The following is a 26,543-nucleotide window of genomic DNA, read 5'->3' on the forward strand; positions in this document are numbered from 1 at the left end:
AAAATTCTCACCTTGCTCTTGCAAGGGCTTCAAGGCAGGGGGAGAAATTCAAGATTTTGGAACAAGAAGGGGACAAACTGAAACTGCAGAGCTTTGAGAAATTAAAAAATAAAGTGCGAGATTGGCTTCATTACTATCAAATAATGGAGGTTTACAAGTTGGACAGGAAAATTGGCTTTCAGGTGGAAAAATCAAAATTGGAAACAGAATTGTTAGAACCCAATACTAAAAATTTATCAAAAATGTATAACTTGCTGTTGAAATGGAATACGCAGGATGAAACAGTGAAGTCAGCTATGATTAAGTGGGCACAAGACATTGGTCATAACATTATGTTTGCTGACTGGGAAAAGTTATGGACCACCGGTTTGAAATTTACGGCATGTAATGCTTTAAGAGAGAATATTATGAAAATGATTTATAGGTGGTACATGACCCCAGTCAAGCTGGCAAAAATCTATCACTTGCCTGATAATAAATGTTGGAAATGTAAAGAAAATGAAGGTACATTCTTTCACCTTTGGTGGACGTGCCCGAAGATTAAGGCGTTCTGGGAAATGATATATAATGAAATGAAAAAGGTATTTAAATATACCTTCCCGAAGAAACCAGAGGCCTTTCTCTTGGGTATTGTCGGCCAATTGGTGTCAAAGAAGGATACAACATTTTTTATGTATGCCACAACAGCAGCAAGAATACTTATCGCGAAGTATTGGAAGACACAAGATCTACCCACCTTGGAAGAATGGCAGATGAAGGTGATTGACTACATGGCACTGGCAGAAATGACTGGCAGAATTCGAGACCAGGGGAGAGAGACAGCGGAAGAAGATTGGAAGAAATTTAAGGACTATCTTAAGAAACATTGCAAAATTAATGAATGTTAGTATGACGCTGGTTTAGAATATATGTGGTTTTCAGCTGTAACGGATAAGCAAAAAGAAAAGAAAGCTAAAAATTTAAATGAAATTTAGGGAAAGGATTTGCTGAATTAACAAATTAAAATCTGGAATACAGAAAGGGGAGGTATGAGGAAGTCGGGGAAGTAAGTTATAAGAAAATAAGGGTTAGAAAGTATACTCGTTTTTTTTTCTTTTTTTTCTTTTCTTGTTTTCTCTTTGTTTTTGTCTGTTTCTATTTTTGTACTATTGTATTTTTTGTTCTGTTATGTCTTTATATAACTTTTGAAACTTAATAAAAAGCTTTAAAAAAAAAGAAAAAAAAGAAATTCAAGTGGCCATCTTCACAACTGCTAGCAAATAAAAAGCAACCCTAAATAATCTTTTTTTTAAATATACAGCTTGTATAGACTAATGCATGCTCTCCTACATGACTAAAATTAAAATGGGCCGAACTCTTTGGAAACCCAATTCTGTAATCTGAACACACTGTTAATGGTGCACGTGTAAATATTGTCATCATAAATTCAGTTCACCAGATTTCAATGAGTTTGCATTTTAGTGTGCATTGCTGCAGAAAGTCTGCAGAAAGTTCTGAGAGTCACTGGTTGTAATATTCTCTTTCTGTTAGGTCAGGCATGCCCTGTTTCTAGCCCTTGACTCCTGCAGTGGAGGCCTGTTTTGTTGCCCAAGCCACATCTATTGTTTAATTAGATCAGCACATTTTTATACTTGTCAGCATTTTTTCTTCTGTTGAAGGTGAAACCCTGTACTCCTTCACCTAATGGATCAGCAAAACTGTCAGCTAAAAAGCCAAAATTCCAGAATCCTTTTGTTGACAGTACATGAAGCCGATTGGGAAAATACACACAGCATTCTTGTTTATACGAAATACAGGAACAGTAGCTAGTCAGTCATGTATATATGAACTGTGTTTTTCCACTTCAAAGCTGTTTTTAAGAGACCTCCTGATTTATTCCATCTGTGGTTCAAGCCCATACAGCCATAGCAATAAGAGAGAGTGATGAGGGCTGTCCTACACAGGATTAATTTCTTCTCTCATTAAATCCTGAAATCAGGAAGTGCTTCAAATGCTCCTCTTACAAACTGGGCAAGAGCAAGGCTTCTCTTGAACTTTATGAAATCACACCTACCTCTGAAACTCTGAAAGCACAGGAACTGTGTATCTACATGCAGTTTGCTTCCGTGCCTCCTGTACTCAATCCAGAAAATTCATTGTACACAAGAACCTGAATCCTCTACCTTTTGATCATTTTCTCCATACACACCCAGCTCCTACCCACAAATCTTAAAACACTGCACAAGAGATGTACACATACAGTGGTACCTTGGGTTACATATGCTTCAGGTTACATACGCTTCAGGTTACAGACTCCGCTAACCCAGAAATATTACCTTGGGTTAAGAACTTTGCTTCAGGATGAGAACAGAAATCGTGCAGTGGCGGTGCAGCGACAGCAGGAGGCCCCATTAGCTAAAGTGGTGCTTCAGGTTAAGAACAGTTTCAGGTTCAGAACGGACCTCCAGAACGAATTAAGTTCTTAACCCGAGCTACCACTGTACACATAAAATATCTGCAAAACTAATGCATGGGTTCAGCTTTAATACTGACAGTGACATCTTTCTGTATCTTGGCATCCCTTTTAAGGCATGTGAATAATGACTATCCATTACAAGTACAAATTTATTTAATCCAAAACAGCAGTTTTCAAGTACACAATATGAAAGAAAGATTCTACACATGAATATTTACAAAGTACTGCAAGCAAATCCTTTGTGTATGTGTGTCATTTTAAAGCCGTAATTAGTTCCCAGGAAGTCTTTTCATATAAGAAATCTTTCATCCACCAAAGTTTTAGATGCCAAATTCTTCTGTCCAACTGTATTACGAATGAACCTAAAAATCTGCAAAGATAAAACCAACTTCAGATGTTATGGCATAAATTGTACAAAATACTCCATGTGTAGCAGCAAATCCTTATTTGACAGGATGTTAAGCTAATGCTAGATGCTCTTTAATCTCATCTAAGGTTACTGTCTTAGATTTGTCAAGTATGATCAATCCAAGTTAAGCACCTCACATAATAAACAGTAACTGAAAAAAGCTGAAAATAAGACTTGTTGTTTAGTCACCCCAACAGTAAGCTGAAAGCAAGCTGCTCTTCATAGTGAGGGAGCTGTTTACAATTTATTTCCAGACCACTCTTATAAAAAAGAAACCACAAATGTAGTATAACAGAGTTTGTTATCAATTTCAAAACTGTGCTGTCAACTTCAAACATCTTTATTACTGGAAGATCTTCATAATGACTGTCCAGTTAATGTTACAATAGAGATGTGCGACAAAAACCAACCAACCAACCAACCAACCAACCAACCAACCAACCAACCAGTGTTTCTATGGTTTTATTGTTACTTTGGTTTCGTTGTCAAGGGAGCCTAGAAGAGATGCATCAAAGTGGGGCTACTCTTTGGCCTGGTCTGAGGCTCCAGCTGGTGCAAAACATTGCGACTAGACTGTGGATGGGGACAGAATATGGTCAGTGCATAATTCCAGTGCTCAAAAGCTTGCACTTGTTGCCCATAAGCTAGTGGTTGAGTTCAAAGTTCGTGCATTAATTCACAAGGCCCTGAATAACTTGGGTCCAGAATACCTACTCCCTTATACAGTGGAACCTCTACTCACGACCACAATCCATTCCAGAGGCCCATCCTTATGGCAAAACGGGTCGCTGGGAGAGGCGCCGATGTGCGCATGCACGGGCAGCGATTGCCCGTTCCTGCTCATGTGCGAATGGCGGCAAACCTGCCGGTTACTCCTGGGTTTGCCCTGGTCGCAACTTGGAATGTCTGCAAGTGGAGGTGGTTGAAAGTAGAGGTTCTACTATATCCATATTTAATCACAGAGGTCTTCAGGGGAGTCACTGTTAGTGGTTCCTCCACAGCTCAGATGCATGGTTCGTATTCAAGAGGAATGGTGTGTTCAGTATTGGTGGCCCAATTTTGTGGAACTCCCTTCTGGTTGAGGTCAGACAGCCCCCCCATTGAACTTCTTAAGGTTTTTGTTTTTAAATTCCAGTAGGCATTTTAATTGAAACCTGATTTTATAGTTTTATTGATTTTTACATTTTCTGTATTGTATTGCTTATACACACCATTTAGAGGTTGTCATAGCTAAACAGTATAAATGAAGGAAAAAAACCCCAGCTTTATGACTGACCATTGTGCAGTATGTACTGTATGCCCCAGTGGTAGATGATGGGGGCCTCAGCATGATCTCATCACCAGAAATGAAGAGAAACAGCCACCAATCGTAGCAAATGCTCCCTTTCATTTGAGTCTGCCTGCAGGCAGTATGCAAGAGGCCTGCCAAGGCTAGAACTGCTTGCAGTGCCAGCACTGAATTGTGTTCTCGTACTGAGATTCGGGCTCTGTTTTATAAACTGTTTTGTCTAGGTCAGGCTAATGGGCCTGATATCCTTTCGAAATTTGGAAACTAACAAGTTTAGGAATCAAAGTTTTGAAAATCCTAGAAGCCATGTGGTAAAGCATTTGAAGAGTCGGTAGGAACTACAGCAGTCGTGCACCTTTGTTGTTTGAACAATGCGGATTTTATTGGAAAGTGGGGCAGTACTAGACAGTTCTGCACTAATTGCCAGTTTGCACTAATTGATGAGCAGAGGGTGATGTTTGCAAAAGCCTAACTGAACTTACAATATCTGCTAGCACAGTACTTGAAGCAAGAAGTGGAATGACGAGATTCTTAAAATATCCTTCCTTGGGAGGGATAAATTAGCCGGGATGATAGGCCTGATACACACATACATTCTATCTGGCATATATTATTCTTCAATGGTAAAAGTCATTAAATTTTACCATAGACCCCTTTCCTATCTTTTCCAATGTATTTTGGGTTGGATGCAGGTTTGCAGTGAGTAGAGTTCTGTTTACATGAAATTCCACTGGAGGATGGGAGGGGGAGAGATGATTTTTGCTCATTTCTCCTTTCCCCTATATGCCCTGAAAAGCAGCTCTGGAGGGTTGGGAGATATTTGGGAGCAGCTTGGGAGGTGGTGCTGGTGTGTGTGTGGGGGGGGGGGACAGTAAAAAACATCTCTCCTACACTGCCTCCAGTAGAAACTTCCACAGCATTGGAGTCCTGTTTTGTTCCAACATGCAGTGTTTACTCTTAGGACTCCAAGTCTGCAGCACCTGTTTTGTTTTTTTAACAGTGCCTAGCAATCTTAGGAATAAATAAACAATTATCTGTTATGTCTAATAATACATTTTGTAGATAACTGAGAATACAAACTATTATATGCTATCATTTTTTTAAAAAAAACATTCTCTACTCCATTCCAATAAAGAGGCTTACCTCTTGTTGCAAATACGTCAGGACAGCTGCTAAAACAAAACTTTGGGTGGCCATATCCACGATGGTGAAAAACAGCATGTCGAAGATGAGAAGTGTGGCTTCATTGCCATAATACAGCACATCACTGAAAGAATGTCCTTCATCTGCAAATAAGGAAACAACCTGTTGAAAAACATGTATAATATCTGCATCAAAAAAGCTGTACAATGGGAGAAAAGCTTCTAGAGAATGGATAAAAACAACAAAAGTAAAACAAGTAAACTGAAACAAAAAGTTAGAAACATAATAATCTGCAATAGATACAGTTATTTCATTCCTTTACCGTGAGAGCTGTAACAACTTAATTTTATAAAATGGCTTTGTATTGTATGACATCCCGTTGTGCACAGATGTCCATTAAGTGCTTACTGTTTAAAAATCAGAAGCAGATCACCAAGACTCATTCTGAACAAGAGGCACATTCTTACTAATCTCTCTGAGTATATTTTATTATATAACTTAGAACAACAAAAAAACAACTCCACCTCAAAATCATATGTTTTAAAGATACCAAATCCAGCATGACTAAATCATGAGCTATGCACATAAATTTCAAAATTATAGGACTAAGAATTTAGCAACCAATAAATGCCATCTAAACTTTATGGTGTCATTATCAACTACTGTTATCTGGTAACCCTTAGTTATCTGGCCAGTGTAACTGTCTCAGGAACTTCTACCAGGACATTGCAGAGATTCAAGACCTTTCTGAAAATCAGTATCTATAAAAATAGAGTTTGGAGCATCTGGTTTCCATTGTTTTGATAGACTTTATGGAAGAAAGTATAGTAGTCCAACTACTCTGGACATCAGCTTTAGCTGCAGCAGAACAAGTACTGAAACTAATGGCTAACACTATGACAGGTGAAACTTCTTTTGTTATGCCTGTAAAGTGCAGTGCTGGAAGGACTACAAAGTTCAAGATGAAACAGGTTCTGTCTGAACAAACACCGTGGGATAAGACACCGTTGACATCTAAGAGGAAGTTTCAAGTCCTGACATCAAGTTGAGAGAGAGGGCTGGGAATGCTGTGGACATAGTGTATTTGGATCTCAGCTATCTTGATCTTGATCTCAGCCAAGGTTCTGACAAGTCCTCCATTATATTCTTGCAGAAAAGCTAGTAGAATGTGGGCTGAGCGAGGTTACCGTTAGGTGGATTTGTAGCTGGTTGACTGATTGAGCCCAAAGAGTGCTTATTAATAGTTCCTCAAAAGTGACAAGTGGGCTGATGCAGGATTCTGTCCTAGGCCCATTGTTGTTCAATGTCTTTATAAATGACTTGGATGAAGGAATTGAGGGGATGTGCATCAAATTTGCAGAGGACACCAATTGGGACTAGATGAGCCACTGGCCTTATCCAGCAGACTCATATATTGCTAGTGAAGCTTTTCTTACATGGATGAATAACGATGTTTTTTTTCTATTTCAGATATACCTTCGCTTCTCCTACTATTATGTGATTCATTTATTTGTAGGCAAATTTCATTTCTCCTAGGTACTGGAGAATTTAAACTCCATATCACTTGCTGCATTTCTGGCATTCTCCAGTAGCATTCAAGTGCTTGGTCAAAAAATAAACCACAGAAATTGCTGGGACTCTTGTAGACACAAGCCATTAGGATTCATCTGCTCACCTAACATAAAAATTTAACATCTAGATTGATAATACCATTGTAAAAGATGCTCTTTTCCATTGGTTCCATGAACTCCATTCCAAGGATTTTCTCCAGCAGCAATTTGTCCTTTACAATGTAATCCATCTCCTTATGAACCTATAAGTGGAAAAACAAAACAAACTTTTCATTATAAAAGCACTTCTAAGAAACAAAGAAAAGCACTATTTTATTTATTTAGGGGTTTATAACCCACCTTTGCACTTCAGAATAAAGAACTAAAGATGGTTGATGTAACAAATTAAAAGCAAACAACAAGAATATAGCAACTTTAGAAACACACATCAAAAGCAGCAGAATAGAAAACTACAAAAACATTCAGGGAGGGAGTAAAAAATAAAAATAAAATAAAAAGGATCAGGCCAAAGACTTTCCAAAAGCGAAGAAACAAAAGTTATCAAAAGGCACTGGAAAATCAGCAGAGAGTAAGTAAGGTGATCTTGTATCAACTTGTTATACAAGTGATCAACATTTGTGGTGTTGACTGCAGGGCAGTGTACCAGCATCTGCACAGCACAATCTCTACTCTACAGGATCACATGAAAACAGAGGCTAAATCACAGCCCCTTAACATCAAAAACATTATTCAATCTTTTCATTAAATGTTAATTGTGATACTCACATGATCAATAAATGAGCCTAGAAATTTATTCATGGTATGATATGCTTTAGTACTCTGCTCAAATGTAGTCGCAGATGAATTCAAAAGTCTAACAGGACCCTGTTTCTGGGGAGAAAAAGAAATACAAATGATTTTAAAATGCACACAAGGTCTCATTTGACATAATGGATGTGTAAAATAGTTTATGGACAATCTTTGGAAGCACTGAGCTTCCTGTTCTTCTAGAGGTTTCCCACGTGTTTTGGAATCCTAGAAAATCCAGGGTCTAAAACTCACAGGAGGCCTCTGTGAATACAGGAGGCTCCCTGCTTCAGGAAATTGTCCTTAACATCATGTAAGAGTGCACAAAATTCTAAACCACTCACTGTATCCAATAATCCACTGCACCAGAAGATGGTCCTAGTAGAAGAAATTCACAAAAACACACAGCTGAAAATACAGTAAGTTCTATCAAAGTCCAGTTGTGATCTCAGTTTTTAATGACTGGTGGTATGAATACTTATTGACTGATTTAAAACATTTCTGTACAATATTTCATCAAAACTGATTCCAGGATGGAATATAGATAATAATTTTTATAAAACCTAATAAAAGTTAAAGGTAAAGGGACCCCTGACCATTAGGTCCAGTAGTGGCCGACTCTGGGGTTGCAGCGCTCATCTTGCTTTATTGGCCGAGGGAGCCGGGGTATAGCTTCCAGATCATGTGGCCAGCATGACTAAGCCGCTTCTGGCGAACCAGAGCAGCGTATGGAAATGCCATTTACCTTCTCGCCGGAGCGGTACCTATTTATCTACTTGCACTTTGACGTGCTTTCAAACTGCTAGGTTGGCAGGAGCAGGGACCGAGCAGCGGGAGCTCACCCCGTTGCGGGGATTCAAACCGCCAACCTTCTGATCAGCAAGTCCTAGGCTCTGTGGTTTAACCCACAGCGCCACCCGCGTCCCTATAAAATCTAATACAATATAGTAAAACATTCACACTAGAAATTATAATAAAAGACAGCAGATACAATTATAACACAGACTAAGGGGTTGTACAAATTAAAATGCATGGGTAAATAAACTGTGCTTCTGAGGACAACACTTAAGACCAGGAACTCAGCAGAAAATGTTAAGATGTAGGCAGGCTGGTATGTGAAGAGATGATCCCTAAGGTAGTTGGGACCCAAGTCAAGTAAGGCTTTAAAGGTATGTACCAGCACTAGAACAGCATTCAACACCATGTGTCATATCTTCAATTTCAGTTTTTGGACATCAAGGTTCTGCTACACGGATACTTAAAGGACCCAGACACAAAACAATACTCATAGACAAAAGGCACTGCTGTCCTGGGAGGCCACAGTTCAAATGCAAGCATTCCATACAAAGATGCACAATGTAAACTTCACTCATATCATCTGTTCTTGTCTGTGTGTGAATGATCCATATGCACAATGAATGGTCAGAAGAATGAAGATGCCCTTGCGGTGAAGGGTATATAAGATTAAGAAAAATAGATGTGGAAGATTCTATGTCTTCTTGAACTAGAATCCATCTGGACAAGGACATTTTAAACCCAGAGGACAGCGCAGCAAGTCTGCCAATAATATACATACCCTTGTTAATGTTTCATGGATCCTGTCATACTGCTGCCTCATCTTGCTTGAAATGGAAATCTGAAAAGTCTGACCATCTGTGTTTGGTAACAAGCCTCTTTGACTACACAGATTTTCCTAAGGAAATGACATAAAGCAGAATTGCTGGAACAACTTGAACAAGGAATGAACTCAAGAATTTATTATCCATTCCGCTGAACCTGAGCAACATCTGCTTTTACCCTTTTGTACTGAGAGTTAAGTTATAATAATAATTAATAATTATTAATGCACTGCTGTTCTGCACTATAAATGCTATTTACAAGCCAGAGAAAAAAAGAAAAGGAAAAAGTGAAAAAATACAAGCTTTCAAAAATATGGGCAAGGATACAAAGGACAAATAAGTTGGGTGTGTAAAAGGGTGGTTTCTATTTGTTTCTCTGAAACATAAATACCCCATTCTGGTGTGATGGATTGTTTACGAAAAAAAGAGGAGTTTCAGATGCAGTTGTTGATAAAGCATGGGAGTCAGTTCAAAATTATAAGCAAGAAAAAATATTTGAGGGTGTAAAAAGGATTCTAAAAAATGCAACCAATTTTATTGCTTGACCTACTCTTAAATCTCTCTCATTCCGCCCCCCCCCAAGAGTGGCAACAGTTAAGCACATACTGAAGTACAATGAAATACAAAATAAATAAAGTTCTTGTGCATGGATTCTTGATACATAAGTGAGTTTTGGGATTCCCCTTCCCTAGCTGTTTTACATACCGCTTCCCTCTTTAGGTTCATATTCATCTCTTCCATATTGGTATCTGAATGCCCATGCACAGACCGACCATGAATATAATACCCAAAGCATCTGTGTGACAACAGAAAGACTGAAATCTACAATGTAAGAAAAATAAAATTCAGCATCTTAAAAGATACAGATTCAAATACTAATATAACTTTACAGTGTTTCTTTTCAATGGATATGAAGATTCTTTGCAAAGAAAGCAAAATTCTGGACAACTAATCTATTTTGCAGTTATTTATGAGTTACGTTCCACCATGATGCAGTTAGTGAGATACAATATATTTTGAAACTGGGCATATCTTTCTTCCAGGCATCTATAAACCTGTGTGTGTACATCTGTGAGAAAGAGGATGTGCTTGTAGATAGTTCACCCCCCCCTTCCCCACTTGACTCGTAGAGTGAGGATGAGAGGTCTGGGTTGATTCTCAAATTACTGTTGAAGGTCCTGAGTCTACTAAACTATATATAGTATTGTCTTCTCCTTGTTACACAAGTGAGCAAGACATCAAACGCTGTTGAGATTTTGGCAAAGAACTGGTGGAATAAAGAGCAGCAACTCTGGTTTATTAATTACTATACTATGCTAACTGTTAGAACAAAACTAACTACATCTTTATAGCATTCTAAAGCATTAACATACTTCACAGAGAAAGGCACTAATTGGAAGCATAAAATGATCGGATACTTACATTGCTCATACAGCACAAGTCAACAAACTGCCTTATCTTATCTTCTATAAATCTTTCATAGAAGACAGAAAAGTATATCACCTGTAACAAATCAGATTTACTAATGAGTTAAGGATGTGCACTTTCAATTTCTCTGCTTTAGGAGCCAGTTTTAAACAGAAACAGTCATAAGAGTATAAGCCACGAGCTGCCTGTTATGCCACTTTATAAAGTCCAAGGCATTCTGCCTCCTCCAAAGAAGATGGGGGTAATTTAGAAAAGAAGCAAAAGCTGGGATGTAGTGTGTTGATCTCAAATTACTTCAGTCTAGGATGCTGGGCAGTTAGTTGTATATGTTTTGTCTGCCCCTATGTTGTTGACCAGGCATAGGCAAACTCGGCCCTCCAGATGTTTTGGGACTACAACTCCCATCATCCCTAGCTAACAGGGTCAGTGGTCAGGGATGATGGGAATTGTAGTCTCAAAACATCTGGAGGGCAGAGTTTGCCTATGCCTGTTGTTGACTAATGACCTAGAGGTGACTTAGCAATTCTGGTGTGTTTTTTGGTGTTTTTTCCTTTCTTGAGAAATCTGGAAACTGCACTCTCAGTTGAGCATTCCTGCTGCTGCTCCTCGCCTCCTTTGTTTTTATTCTCTTTCAACTATGTGTGAAAACTGCAAGGAGAGGCCCATTCTTTGTTTTGTCTTCAATAATCTTCCCTTATCTGTAGATTCTGTATGAACTATTTCCAATAGCACATGTATTTCAAATTGCAATTAGGCATTTTAAACCACTTTTTTCAAGTATCTTTTGAAATTTCCAAAATTCAAATCCACCAATAGAATTCCAGTGGAAAGTTGATTTTCCACTGTATGTTCATAGGTATGTCATACAGCATGTATGCTCTTTGTACACATATGTGTACAAACAAGTTTTGTTACAGCAGATCACTAACACCAATTGAGACCCTTTATGCTAATATTGATGGATGTCAACTTCTACGTTCTTCCCAATGAAAATAGATCTTCAAATAATCACCTCTAAAGAAAAATATAGAAACACACAAATAGTTTGTGCCTTTCCAAGGACATCCAATACAACCAGAATTATAATCTTTAAACAACAACAAAATCAACAAAGGCAAATCTGTATAACTTGAAGACAGTTAAATATATAGTGGCAATGGAAAGGTCTACCTGTATTATGGCAATCACTAGCCAAAGGACAGCAGACACGCCAAATCTCAGAATACGACTCCAGGGAGCTATGTAACTTTCTGGGCTCCTTTTAAGACTGGAAGAAGAATCCATTAAGGCCAGATTTGAAAACCCCACAACCTGAAAGCATAATTTTGAAAATACCAAAAGGTATCTCATTAGTAATCTGAATTAACAAAGATCTTCTAAACTGCTGGACTTATTGTGTTCTGTTATTTTAGTGTATATCTTTGACCATGAGGTAATATTTTATTGATCTCTACTTTTATTCAAATAAAAATAATAATTCTACACTGATGGTACAGAAAGACTTGCAATTATGACGCAGATGTAGTGGATTATGCTAGATAAAACCGGAAGATGATTCTATAAAATCAAAATATAACAATTTCATGAGCTGTACTTTCAGCTCCCTTCCAAAGCCAACTGAGCCATTTTTAGTTAAGACTTAGCAAAAATTAACACTAGAACAGGATAATTTTAGCTCCGGAACTTAAAGATTTGACCATTCCGATGAATGAACATTGATTGTAATTCTGCTTTATGATGTCAAGTATTTAGCTGAGCAGCTTGCTTCACTTCCTGCATCATAAATATCACTTGGCAGCCAAGAACCGAATCTACAAAGTATTGTTATGGAAAAGCAAGTCTAAAATGAAGGCAATACTAGTAATAGCTCTGCAGGTTACACACAAACAGCATTAACAGAGCTCTTGTCCTGTTCACTAATAATTTATGCACAAGACAATTAGTCCTCACCTGCCTTCTCATTATGTGTTCAGGAGAAAGCATTTGCTAATCATTTAATTCAGCTAGAACAAGTATTTCAGCTGATGCTACATGATGAATAGATTAAAACTGATGTCTAGTTGTGTCATGCTATTTGTTTTTAAGATACAACTTCCGTGGCTCACATATACACTAAGGACATAGATAACAGAACTAAAACTGAACTATGGGAGCTCATAATAAAAAAAAGAAGCAGCACAACAGCACACAATATAACCATTGGGTTGCATCCAGCCAAGTTGCCCTGTTAACGCACATACTTCCTACAAATCTGCTTGGGAAAGGTTGGGGAACCCCCAGAGCAGTTGGGGGATTGTACAGAAGGAGCAGAGGGGAAGTCCTGTTGTGCAGGCAGAAGTCCCTGCACAAATGGGATGACTTCATTGGTTACATCCCATCAGTTTACCCAACTTCTTTAGAAAGATCAAAAATCAAATGAATGATAATGAAATCTGAAAGTCACCTCTAAGAAGAAGAGAATAGCAAGCACTTGGAAGAGAGGATTTATTTTCCTGATGGTTTGAATTTCATTCCACTCATTTGCTATGAAATACGTTCTCCATATGCTGACAGGTGCAGAAATACTTCTTACGCCATTTTCTCCTGTGGAGAAGCATAGTTCAAACTGTAAAGATCTTAAATGTTATTTCTTTATATCCTGCTTTTCCAGCTTAAATAGCTTCCACAAAGCAGCTTGCATCTATTAAAATACATTTTAACACAATATAATAAACAGTAATCTCAAAAACAAGCTATAATATATATATAAAAAAGACATTAAGTCAGGAAAACTTAAGACAGAAGAATTAAAAATATCCCAATCCAAATAATGCAAAAGACTAAGAAATAAACCGTAAAAAAACTTCAAACCATTACCAGTAATTAAAAGCAGATAGGAATAAAAAGGTATTTAATGCCTCTTTGAAAGCAATTAAAAATTGAAGGCCAAACATACATCCCATGGGAGGGGGACACAATAGTGTATCTGTGAGCAGGGGTTCTGGAGCCAATCTTAGGACCTCAACTGGTTATATACGTCACAAATCATTTAGTGCTTTAAAAGCCATAAGCAGAGGAACATGGCCAGGTATTAGTGGCAGCTCAAGGGGTGGTATCCAATGCAAAAGTTCTTTTAGCACAAGGACTTCAGACTCTGCAAGGAAACTCTCCATTCTCTCCATACACCCCTAAATGTCTTCAGTAGAGGATGCCAGGGGCACAAGGGGAGAGGAGGCGGGGGGGGGGGAGTTCTGCTGCACAGGTGGAAATCCTTGCGTCAACAGTGCTACTTCATTAGATGTTGCTCACATTCAAATAAAACAGTGTCTTAACTGACTACAGCTGGGACATGGAAATATTCCTAATTTGGGGGGGCTATTCCACACATTCACGTAGAAAAGGGATGGTAAACCTGTGGTTATCTGGATATTGCAACTCCCGTCACCCCTGGCCACTAACAATGCTGGCTAGGGCTGACGGAAGTTGTAGGAACACATACCTTCAACTGCTTTAAGAACTTTTCCTTTAGGGCGCTCCCAGTCGATGAAAAAGATATCTACCGTAAGTTGGGAAACAAGCAGATGCAAAAACTGCAGTGCCTAAGGAAACCATTTAATGAAACAAAAATAAACCTAAATTAGCATTTAGGACAGGAAGACAACTAATTAAAAACAGGAAATCATCATTCAGAATTGTACAATTTCTGTTGCAATCCAGAAAACCTGGCTGCAGAAATAGGATAAAAACTCATTCCTGATCAATATTTCCACTTCCTATATCCATCAACAGGAGCTGGCTGCATTAGAGTTGGTGGTGGCAACTCTAAATCATGGGTAGTATGTTAAAGCGTTTTTCCACTTAAAAAAACCTGCTGCTAGTTTGGCAATTTAACTCATCCCCACTCTGAAACTATCACAATTTTGTAAACAGGGTCAGTTAAAAATTAGGAACTTTTAACTTCCAAAGATTGCTGTGAAAGAACATGTGCTTACACCTGTCCCACTGAAATCTATGGGACTGTTGCTGTGCAAATCCTACTCACATGGAGATGCAAGTTCCATTGAGTTCAATGGGACATAAGAACATTAGAAGACCACTGCTGGATCAGACCAAAGGCCTCCCTAGTTCAACATACTGATCTCCAAGGGGCTAACCTGATGCCCATAGTTTGTAGCATAGCTGTGGTTGGACAGTGACAGTTCTCCCTCTGCAAAAACAGACTGGATATTGGGTTGCATCCAATGCTGTTCCTCTACTCTTCCTGTGCCCTTAAAACATCTGGAGCAGATTTTGAGAGAGCATGGGGTGCTGAAGGGAAGAGGAGAGAAGAGGAGCCTTCTGTTGCCCAGGTGGAAATCTGCTGCATTAGTGGATAATGTTGGATACGAAACATTGTATTCCAACTCAAGTTTTATTTCATTTGAAAAAAATATGTTTGTTTAGCTTTAAAACACTGAAAGACAAATGTGACCTGCCAGTGTCAATAACCCATTATTTCTATATTGCAAGGCAGCAGCTGGGGTGGGGGTATGAGTGGGAGAGTGTGGCTTGCAACAGTCCTCCAATGTAGTCCATTGTTAATACTACAGTTTAGAGGCGGGGCTGAGTCTGGCTTGGATTTCTAGTCAAAATTCTGCATACAAGTCCCCTCTCAGGTTCTAGCAAAGGCCAGTCTACTTAATTTGCCTGCATCTGCTGTTAGGTCTCTCCTTTTTAAATCTTTTGCTATTGGAAGACAAATAAAGAAGTGATACCTTACCACTGAAACCATTTTTCTTTCTCTAGAAAACAGCAGAACTGGAGAGAACTGCAGCTTGTGCTAAAAATGCTAACCCTGATACAATTTTTCATTTAGAAGACAAAATTAACCACAGTATCAGATGGGCAACTTAATTATTAGGGCTCTGCACAAGGCTCCCCCTACCCTTGAGATTTGGATGACCCTCCCAGGGCTAACCTGGGAGACACTCACCCCACCATGGATCCAGTTCCAACATAGTTTGGGGGGCAAGGCTTATGTTTAATTAGTTAAAAAAAACCTAATAAAACATTCCTCTCCCAACTGACGAGGGAAGGGATCTGCAGAGAATTTGCTTGCAAAAGAGTTCCCTGTGTCAGGAAGTATTGGTACCTCTGCTTAACAGCAAGAGGCTTCTCTGTATCCGACTCACCTGATGCCCGAGTCCCTCTGAACAAGCCGGTTTCTGCTCAGGGCTTAGACAAATCCAGAGCATGGTCCTACTGCTTACCTTAAGAGCAAAAGCACATCCAATGTAAGAAACAAAATTGTCTTCTTGACTTGGTAATGGTAAGAGAACAGAGACATACTGCTGTGCCTGTGGAGTGAAGGGTCTTCATTAAATCAAACAAGCTGTAACTACATGTATGTTGAATTATATCATACAATTCTACAACTGAATTTAAAATAATGGTTGCTTTTGCTGAAGTTACCAGAGCTTGATGAAAATTAGGATTTGGAGCATTTTTTTTTAAAAAAAAACTATCTCTATTTACTACTGCATGCACATTTAAAGTTAGAGGAAGAGGTAAAGTATAAAGGACAAATACAGAGAATATTTTACAGGTACAACTTGCCTCAATGGTCTGGTGAGAAAAGCAAATAGGGAAAACAAAACACACAAACATTTAGATGTCATATATAACTTTTATATGTGCACAATTGTTTATTCATCTTTAAAGAAACACAATATGATGAAACTTACTTTGAAAAATATAAGCCAATATATCCCTGTTCCCACTGAGATGATGAAGAAAACATTTGCAAGGTCACCAGAGTAGAATAGCAAGAACTTCAGAACTGTCTACAACATCAGAGTACAAATGTGTTAGGTGAAATGACAGAAAGGTGTCCCAACAGAGACAGAAATGCTATTCTTACACAGCGTCTCTACACTTGTATCTAGTAACTTTATGCAGTGATTCAGAAAATGGGGAGGTACCTGATTTTGGAACTGTGTTTAGACAACAGTTACCCATACTTTTTACTGGAGCTTTTGTGAAATGAGCCAGTGTGATGCACAGTTATATACTGCTACACTGGCCATGTGGATTTCATCACCTGCAGTAATCCTTCAGTGAACTGAGTCACACTGGCAACTTGCAGGGATAGGCAGAGGTGCTGCTTCAAAAAAAGATGTCCAAACACTTCAAAAAAAGATGTCCAAAGAGAAGAGCTAACTTAAAGTTGCTGTACTCTATCAGCTGATAATTAATCTTTAATTGGAAAATGTTGTTAGCTATAGCCGTAAAAAAAATAAATCACCTCCTGAAATGAAAAGACTCTGTGTAGTCTCTTTTTATAAAGGCAATCATTATCAAATAAAAAGAGCAGCTAAAGAATAATATAATTATTCTTCATTTGTTTTGAATTCCAAGGATGATCTGCAGCCATCACTTCATAGTTATAACAGTAAGACAAAGAAAATCAGGATTTTCCCGGTCATCCTGATATGTGTAAGCATCATGAACAAGTACTATGGATCCAGTGCCCAACTATTTATTTCCATAAGCCACCAATACAGCAGATCTTCATTAGCAGCAGACTCAGCCTTCCCTGACCCGCCAGACCTACTTGGTTATCCCTGACTGAACCCTTCTACTATTACTATTATTATTTTAATGTATTGCCTGCACTTCACCCTACAGATCCCGGGCAGATTACAACAATTTAAAATACAACATTTAAAACAGTTTAGAACAGCTTATAATCACAAAAAGACTAGAAGGTAAAAGCTTGAAGGTTGGGTTCAGTGTTTTTGGCTCAGGCTCCCATTTTGTGCTTTTCTTTCCTCCTAGCCTACATCTAGCCTGGGGGAGGGCCAGAAGAACAGAGAAGGCAGAGAACAAACTGCATGCAGAAAGCCCCAGCACCTCCGGATAAGACTGGGAAACACTCTGGTCTCAAACCCTGGGAAGCTGCTGCCATTTAAAGTAACAATATGGACCAAGAGGGACTGACTTGGCAAAAGCCAGATTTCTGTGGTCCATTACTCCCCACTTGTCAGTCTCTGCTTCCTTAGACTATCTGCAACTTTGGCTTCATTGATCTCTGGCTCTCCTTCATACAACTTACTATGATGCAACCATCTTTCTGGTTCACAATCCTGACTTTTTCTGGCAATAAACTGTTTCCTAGTGGGTCTCCTTCCACATTTCACCAAAATCCTCCATGATCTGTAAAGATTCTCAGAAGTTCAAACCAAATACTTGGGCCGTACAACAGCTATATTCTCCCAACATCTCCCTAGATCTATTTACCCAAGTTAAACCCCAGTATCTACTCTGATGCTTTCCTCAACATGAGACATGAAAGGCACAGAAGAAGACCTACGATTGGAAACATATCCAGCAACAGTTGGTATGGTGTAGTATAGTGGTTAAGCGTGTGTACTACTTAAGTCCTCAGTCATTAACACGCTAGGATTTAATTAACCTTTGCCCTCCCCATCCACTATACAGTGGTACCTCGGGTTACATATGCTTCAGGTTACAGACTCCGCTAACCCAGAAATTGTACCTTGGGTTAAGAACTTTGCTTCAGGATGAGAACAGAAATCGTGCGGCGGCGGTGGCACGGCAGCAGCGGGCGGCCCCATTAGCTAAAGTGGTGCTTCAGGTTAAGAACTGTTTCAGGTTAAGAACGGACCTCCGGAACGAATTAAGTACGTAACCAGAGGTACCACTGTATAGGAATAATAATAATGGCCAATTTACAAAAATTGTAACGATTACTGGGGTTATGTACATGAAGAACTATGGATACCTCAAACTGATATAAAACTGTAAATATTATGTGTAAAAAGTATTATCTGCTAGGATTCCTGATCGTTCATACCTGGAGGTCAATCATGGGGCTCCCTATACGTCTCTTCCAGCCAGCTGTCTTGAGAAGGGACCATAGAACTGCCAGGCCACCCAAAACACCTAGAGCTATCTGCAGGAAAAGATAAATGAATCAAGAGTTATGCTTCTGCTGCATTTTGTACAGAAATCAGCAAGCATACAGTAAAGGAATTAACATTTGATGAGGAGAGAAACCTTACATCAGTCTGAATGCGAGCCTCTGACTGGTTCATTTCATAGTTGACTGAGAAGGAAACCTGAACAGTGAAACAATTCCATTAACACTCCAATAAATCATTCTATCCTGAATGCCACATTTCATGCTGCATTAAATTACAATACATAAAAAATAAATAAGTAAAACAGAATGTTAAGTTAAGGGTTGCTAATTCAATGTGCTGAGCACTTTTAAAACTTTTGGCACAAGATGGCATGAAAGCACGAAAAGAGGGAGAATTACATTAAGAAAAGCTGTGGTTGCATAGCTTTTCCAGCAGAAACCATGAATTTTGCTGAAAGAAATGAGTAACAGTCATCGACAATAGAAATACTAGCTTTGCATGAAAATCGCCTGCAATTGTATGAAATTCTTTTTAACCAAGGAATGAATATAGTGTTGGAAATGCCTGCCAATATCTATGGTCTACATACAGAATTTTATCTGGGATCTGGAAGAGACTACAACAGATCACTTATGCCAATACTCAGTAAGTGAACTTTGCAAAACTTGTAGATAGTTTGGTTTGGGAATTATGGAGTTAATTTGCTTCCTAATGCCAACATTGACTGGCAGGTATTCACTTCAGGAGGCATTAAAAGTATGGATTTCAGGCAGTCTGACTTGCAGAGGGAATTAAGACTAAAGTGTACTTTCTTGATGTTTGGTTTGTTTGTGGACTGGGATATAGGAAACAGGGTAGCCTGGAGAGATAGAGAGGTAGCTCCCAGGAAGATCTGAAGAATTTCAAGCTCCCTATCAGAATTTTAGCCAGCAGGAAACCTTTTAGATAAAATTAGCTAGATGTGTTCATCCTGTTTTAATTATCCTTTTGCTCTTTTGGGATTGATTTGTGTGCTTGCAACCATTCAGAAGATAAATCTTTTACCTAAGAATAACCTCCTTGTTAAGTAAGCTTTTAAATTTGGTTCATAAAGCCTTGTGGTCTCTGTGTGTCTATGACGCCACGTTACCTAAAGATGATGTCGTCAAGACCCAGGAATGCTTTGGGCTGTTTGGTAGAGGCAGCCACAGGTAGCAGTGAACCAGGGTGTAGCTGGAGACATGTGACACCACTGCTCAAGCCTATATAGCAATCACTGCTCCTGCAATGAGTAACTGCTGGTTGCAATTATAAGGCTGAGCTTTTATTACTTTGTTGGCAAAGTTAAGTTTTTAAGCTATTTGGGGGGAAATAAAAAAAACCAAAAATACACACAATATGGGCTGCCATACAACTGGGTTTCCCTGGACATTTCAAGCGATTTTTGAAAATTCCACCCAGACGCCATTTTTGAAGGATGAATCCCAGCTACGTCCAGGAAATTCCAGATGCAGCCCTATTTAGGAACCAAGAAGTAAGAGGAGGAGAGGACCAGGACCATACACATGAGAATGTAAGAAAAACCTCCTGAATCAGGCCAAATGTAGTCATGCAACCGGTCCTCACAGGCCAATCAGATGCTCATGGGAAGCCCAAATACAGGACCTGAGCATAACAGCACTCTCTTCACCTGTGGTTCCCAGCAAGTGGTATTCAGAGAAATGTTGCCTCCAACACAGCTACACACATGGGGAAAGCAGAAACTACTACTTGCTCATCAGAACCATTTCTTCCCCAATAAGTCTGAACAAAGTTGAAGAATCTTCATAGATGAATTTGCTGCCTTTTGGACAGTCATCAGGCAAGCAGGGTGCAAGAAGGAAGGGCTTATTTTTATTCAGTATATTCTGACACTTTTAAAAACATGCCCGATTTTGCTGTTAATTTAAAATGTGAAATCTGTACCGTTATGGCCCTATTATTTTTGCTAGTTTGTAAATAGTGTTCATTATTCGATTCCTTGGCATTACGTACCTCACCTATACCATTTTTCATTGACTGACTGAGTTACTGTTGAATGATGCCAGGGAAATTCAAGTAATTGCTGGAGCTACATAGGAACTCACCACCACATTCTCAGCACTGGGATTCTGAACCAGAACATCACTGTACGCAATTGTAATCAGAGGGGGATAAATGGCTCCTCTCTGAGTGTTAGGCACAAGACGAATACTGCAGAAATATACACAACACAATGTTAACAAGGAAATAAAAGGAGATGAGAAATTAGACACTAAACAAAAACCCAGATCTCTGATCAATAAAACTTTATTTTAACAATGGTTATAATAATCAACTGCGATGTGCATACACAAAGTCAAAAATTAGATTAATTTTAGTCTGCCTTACAGTAAAAGAACTGTTAATTTTCTGCAGTGAACCATATATACAGAATGGATTTTCCTTTTAAATTGTCTTCCACTCCCAAAGAGGCAAGATGCCATTAAATTTTAAAAGCACATTAGTTCTGAGCCAACACATGCAGGATTGCATTGTTAGTATGCTAAGTGCCTTGCAAAATTTATTAAATCTTTTCTCACAACAAATAAGGTAAACAATGATAACAAGTAAATTATAAGTTAATCATGGTAATGTCAAATTTATAATTGGGAAGCTATAGCTGGTAGTATCTTGTCATGTGATCTCACCTTATTGTTATTTCACTAGCAATTCTGATTATTCTTGGCTGGTTTCCTAAGTCATTTTCTTGTCCACTTAAAGTATCCACCAAAAACATTCGACGTGTCAAAAGCCAATTGTTCATATTGCTACCTTTTTTTAAAAAAAATGTAAAATTAAATTTTCAAGGTAAAAAACTTAAATATAGAACAGTAGCAGTGTAATGAAGAAATAATGAAACATGCTTTAAAAAATATTAACATGTGAAAATGATAAGTAGTAAAGAAACTAGGGCAAGTAAATTTTCAGAGAGAAATGAACATTTCCTTGTTTTCAGATGCAGGGTAACTATGTCATGCTTCTAATTCAACAGGGAAAGCTATAATAAGAATGATCTATCAAAATTCTGACTCTCATTTCAAAATCAACAGCCTCCTCATATAAACTACATTTCAAATTCTCCTTGAAGTCAATGAACTTGTTTGGACATAACACTAAACTATGGTGTAACATTATGTGAATGTACCTCAGGATTGTGTGCCTCCCCCCATCCCTCCTCTGCTGAGGCCATGAGAAAATCAGACAAATTGTGGTTAGCTTTAACTATGCTTTACTGAAACTATCAATTTAAAGCAGTGGTTCATGAAGCTGGCTTCTTTAAAAAAAGTTTAGAGTTCACATGCAACAGTAAATTGCAATTAACTGAAATCAGAAGTGAAAGCTTATTTTCAGTGCTGCACTGGACGAGAGGGCAACCTGAGGCTTCTTCATGTAATACTAAAGTTAAGATTATTGCCACCCAGCACTCACTCTCTCTTTTGTTAGATCACCACCACCACACTTCCTTTTGTAAGATTATGGGGAGCAACAAAGAATGTTGCTTGGCTCTGGTACCACCAATTGTCAACATGCATTACAATGAACAGCAGTCCTCAGGAGAAAAATAGTTTGTGACTTTGCCACATTATGTTCAAACAAGGTGACTGTTTACAAAAGAAGACTTGTGTGATATTACATCACAAATATAATTACAGACACAGTGAAACAATACGTTGCCAAAAAACTAGAATTATTGCATGTAACAGAATGTATATAATCTAAACTCACTGAGAATAGAGACTGAACGTTCTTACCTCGGTTCACAAACATTTCATTATACTGAAGATTTAAGTTTAACACTGGCACTGCCCAAAGGTACTGTTGTCCATCTTCTTCATCATAATATTCAAGGAACACATCATAAAATATAGGATTAGAATAATCCTTTAAAATTTTGGAAACTGATATTGTACACTGGAGAAAAAGAGCATAAAGGAAAAATGAACTAGAATAAAGTATGTATCTTCACTGTTCCAATAAAAGAAAACTCAGAAGCTGCAAATTGGTCCCCTGGAATTCTTAATAAATTCTACCCTTTGAAAAGTATAGACGTGCAATTACTTTCTAGCGACCGTACAGAGAAATGATTCAATCTGCATCAAAATTTATGTTGCAGAGCAGAGTATCAGACTTGAAAAGTAGCTGCATTTCTCCTCTTAAGAATGCAAGAAGAGCGCTGCTGGGTTAAACCGATGATTTAACTAGGGCAGTATATTGTTTCCCACAGTGGCCAACCAGATTTCCATGAGGTGCCCACAAGCTGGGCTTGAGGGTAAATAGCCCTCTGTTGCTTTTATTCCCCAGCAACCAGTATTCACAGAAAAACTGCCTCGGAGCCTGGAGGTATGATATAGCCACCCTAACTAGTAATCACTAAAAGCCGCCTTCTCAATGAATTTACCTAATCCCCTTTTAAAGTTTTCCAGGTTGGGAGCCATCACTATATCTCGCAGTAACGCATTTAATAGTTTCACTCTGGGCTCTGTGAAGTACTTTCTTTTCACCTGTCTGGAATTTCCCAACATTCAACTTCATTAGGTGACCCATGATTCTAGTATATGAGAGAAAGAGAAAAACTTCTATCTACTTTCTCGATACAGTGCATTCTTTCATGAGCCTTGATCATGTTCCTCCTACCCCTACCTGCATTCTTTTTCATTTAAAGCTCTAGTGCTGTAACTTTTCCTTGCAGGGGAATGGCACCCGCCCCCAATCTTTTTGGTTGTCCTTTTCTGCACCTTCTCCAGTTTGCATGAACATACAGTGGTACCTCAGGTTAAGTACTTAATTCGTTCCGGAGGTCCGTTCTTAACCTGAAACTGTTCTTAACCTGAAGCACCACTTTAGCTAATGGGGCTTCCTGCTGCTGCCGCACCGCCGGAGCCCGATTTCTGTTCTTATCCTGAAGCAAAGTTCTTAACCTGAAGCACTATTTCTGGGTTAGCAGAGTGTGTAACCTGAAGCGTATGTAACCTGAAGCATATGTAACCTGAAGCGTATGTAACCCAAGGTACCATTGTATTTAATATTGTTTTAAATTACTCTTACTTTTTGTTGATAAGTTGTCCCAAAAATGAAAGCAGCATTCAGTTTAGTTAGCGTATCTGGGCAAAGCTGCAGTTTAAAATAATATAATAATCAAACATTTGGCATATTTTAGTGCATTCTTCACATACCTGCTACCCCCTCAAAAAAACACAAAACACAATCTGCTGCATTTATCACTTTTAAATAAAAGGTAAACATAAGCTTTAAAAGTAACATAATAAATATTGTGACAGTAGCTGGTCCTTTAAAAGCCAACTTTGCTTCTTTCACATTCCACCAAAGCAAATTAAGCTTTCAAACATTTCAGAAATAATCTCTCAGGACAGGCAGGTCAAACTATGCCATATGTGGATGGGAAAAAAGAAATAGCCTTAGTCACCTCAGCTCCCTCTGCTAACTTAATATGTAACTGATGAATAAAAGTCAACCAGGAAGTGTAAAACGTGAACAGAACACTTGCAGAGAATGAAAAAAATGATGATTAATAATCAAAGTGCCCTCTATTCAGTGGCTCTGGGCAGCACATGGGGCTCCAATGCATATTCAAAACTCTGTATGAGCAGGAACTGTCAAATTCACTTCAATAGCAGAGTCTATGTACACAAAGTTTCTCCTGACATTGAAGTAACAAGCCAGATCCAGCTTAGTTGGATCTCTGCATGTTCATTAGAACCATGCACACATTGGACTGAGCCATTTCCCCCCTCTTTGCTGACCAACATATTTACAAACTGTGAGGCCATAGAAAAAAAGAGATATACTAAATATTAGATGCTCTAAACTGATGTGTTCATTCTTTCCCTCATTTGGTTCACGGCTCTAAATTTAATCCATGATGTATCATAAATAACAAACACAAGCTTACCTGCAAAACACCACCTTCTAAATACTGCCATTTAAGAAAATTTCCCCCTGCATCATATGAAGCAGCAATAAACTGCAATTTTATATTCTGTAAATGAAGATAAAAGTGCCTTTAAAAACAGGTTTTATATTTTAGACATTTCTTACAGCACACATGAAACAAAACTAAAATATCATTAGCATTTCACTTCCTCCTCTATAATTTTGCCAAAGAAATTTAGATATCAAATTTAAATCTCCTGCTTTACCAGGTAGCTGCATTATATAATACGCACAATACCATGCAAGTGTGAAAAGTTAGTTTGTTGTTCTCAAACTATTGTGGGGAACAAAGTCCATATTTTAACAAAAACTTATCAATGAAATGAAAGCTGAATTTTGTATAATAAACCAGACCCCAAGATGTTCCTAAAGTGTATAATAAAACTGCTTCAGCAAAACAAATAATATGGAGTACATGCTACTTGTTTGGTCTAGAAATTAACCATCATTTCAGAGTTACATTACAGTTATATACAACATATAACCATCAGTTGGTTATCAACTTGTCTGCAAGCCCTGCTTCCTGTCAACTACCAGCTGAGCTGCTGTGCATAAACTCAGTAATAAAGGGCTTGAAGAGAATTCAACTTATTTGGGTAAAGTAAAAGATCGGTTTGGCTGGGGAAACAGTCAAGGAAATCAAACCTAGCAGGTATGCCAGTGTAACGTAGAATCAAACTCTCCAAAACATTAGAGTTGAAATTACAAACATTTTGGTCACTTCATGTATATTGCTCCCCCCATCTTTCTGATTTTATGACTGATACTTAAAGTAGTTTATATTGCAAAAGTGCAATCATTTACATGTCTGCTCAGAAGTAAGCCTCACTGAACTAAATTGTACTTACTGCCAGATGAGTGTAGCACGGGTGGGGAATGTCTCACCCATGAGCCAAATTGGGACCACTAGGCCAGTCATTTGAAGCCATCCATGACCACCTATTGCTCACCTGATGCCATGTGCGAGTAGGTAAAGTTGTGGCTGCCAAGGAACAATCAGAAGCATACACATGTGCTTTTTACTGTTGCTTAGCAACTGGACTTGCATTTGCCACTGTTCAAATTTAGTGCTGAATGCTAGCCTCAGTGGAGCAGAACCAATCTCTGTGGGGCTTGCGTTTGGCACCAAATGTATATCGTGTCAAAGGCAAGTCCTTTTGCTAAGGAATGATCCAGTCATCTAGACCAATGTAGTTAATCACCCCTGGAGTAGAGCAGAGGTGGGGAATATTTTCTGGCCAGAGGCCCAGATCTTTCTTTCTCTGTTTAGTCTGCATGTTCCCTACCCCTGGAGTAGAGGGCTGCAGCCTCAATTACAAGGAACGCATTAAAATTTGGAGGAAAACTGGCAACCTGTGCAATCCCATCATAACTGAATCACACGAAGAATAAACCTGACTCAAAAGTATTTTTATATAAAAAAAGGTAACTTACTTTGTTTGTTCCTTTAAAAGTGAAACTAGCAGGAAACTGGGTTGTGTCAAGGACCTGTGATGCTAATCCTGGCTGGTCACCATAATATAGCCATGGAAGGTTCTGTCTCCTGCAAACAGTTATATGATGTTTGTTACAACTATTAATTTTTAGAATATCTATCTATCTATCTATCTATCTATCTATCTATCTATAAATGAATAGCAAATGCCACATACCAAAATGATATGGAATGAACAGTACCAAGTCCAGCAGTATTTGCAAAAACGTACTGAAAAAGACCACATGCATCTGTGCTGGCAGAGCTCAAACTATTCATGTTCATCACACACATATTTCCAAGTGTTTGGCAAGATGTAAGGTTGGAGTACAGCTGCAAGGAGATAAGCCAATGACAATTATTACAAGATTGTAAAGATATTTTAAAACTGAAAATATCATCTTAGAATACCATTTCTGGCTCTAAGGTATTTTTTTTTAATGCTTTGAGAAGTTTTAAGTAACACTGGGAAGAG

At 38.5% G+C, this 26,543-nt stretch overlaps 1 protein-coding gene across 3 annotated transcripts in view; it reads right to left on the minus strand.

Annotated features, from left to right (window-relative positions):
* Positions 1-2,590: 2,590 nt before the first annotated feature.
* The window catches only part of TMEM67 (transmembrane protein 67), a 31,828-nt gene continuing 7,875 nt past the window's right edge, over positions 2,591-26,543 (minus strand). For 2 of the 3 annotated variants that reach the window (XM_053395634.1, XM_053395635.1), the window contains exons 8-28: positions 26,247-26,401; positions 26,029-26,137; positions 24,554-24,640; positions 23,689-23,754; positions 22,395-22,554; positions 21,291-21,414; positions 20,709-20,814; positions 18,742-18,798; positions 18,534-18,632; positions 16,402-16,500; positions 15,928-16,014; positions 14,178-14,277; positions 13,143-13,282; positions 11,870-12,010; positions 10,694-10,774; positions 9,977-10,093; positions 9,229-9,345; positions 7,632-7,736; positions 7,006-7,108; positions 5,296-5,438; positions 2,591-2,825 (exon numbers count right to left, since the gene is read on the minus strand). In XM_053395634.1, the coding sequence (XP_053251609.1) occupies positions 2,745-2,825; positions 5,296-5,438; positions 7,006-7,108; positions 7,632-7,736; positions 9,229-9,345; positions 9,977-10,093; positions 10,694-10,774; positions 11,870-12,010; positions 13,143-13,282; positions 14,178-14,277; positions 15,928-16,014; positions 16,402-16,500; positions 18,534-18,632; positions 18,742-18,798; positions 20,709-20,814; positions 21,291-21,414; positions 22,395-22,554; positions 23,689-23,754; positions 24,554-24,640; positions 26,029-26,137; positions 26,247-26,401 (2,277 nt within the window). In that variant the 3' untranslated portion in view covers positions 2,591-2,744. Of the gene's footprint in view, positions 2,826-5,295; positions 5,458-7,005; positions 7,109-7,631; positions 7,737-9,228; positions 9,346-9,976; positions 10,094-10,693; positions 10,775-11,869; positions 12,011-13,142; positions 13,283-14,177; positions 14,278-15,927; positions 16,015-16,401; positions 16,501-18,533; positions 18,633-18,741; positions 18,799-20,708; positions 20,815-21,290; positions 21,415-22,394; positions 22,555-23,688; positions 23,755-24,553; positions 24,641-26,028; positions 26,138-26,246; positions 26,402-26,543 lie in introns of those variants that run through there. The other variant, XM_053395636.1, reaches the window with a different exon arrangement.

Source organism: Podarcis raffonei, chromosome 7 (assembly GCF_027172205.1).
Source record: "Podarcis raffonei isolate rPodRaf1 chromosome 7, rPodRaf1.pri, whole genome shotgun sequence".
NCBI lineage: Eukaryota > Metazoa > Chordata > Lepidosauria > Squamata > Lacertidae > Podarcis > Podarcis raffonei.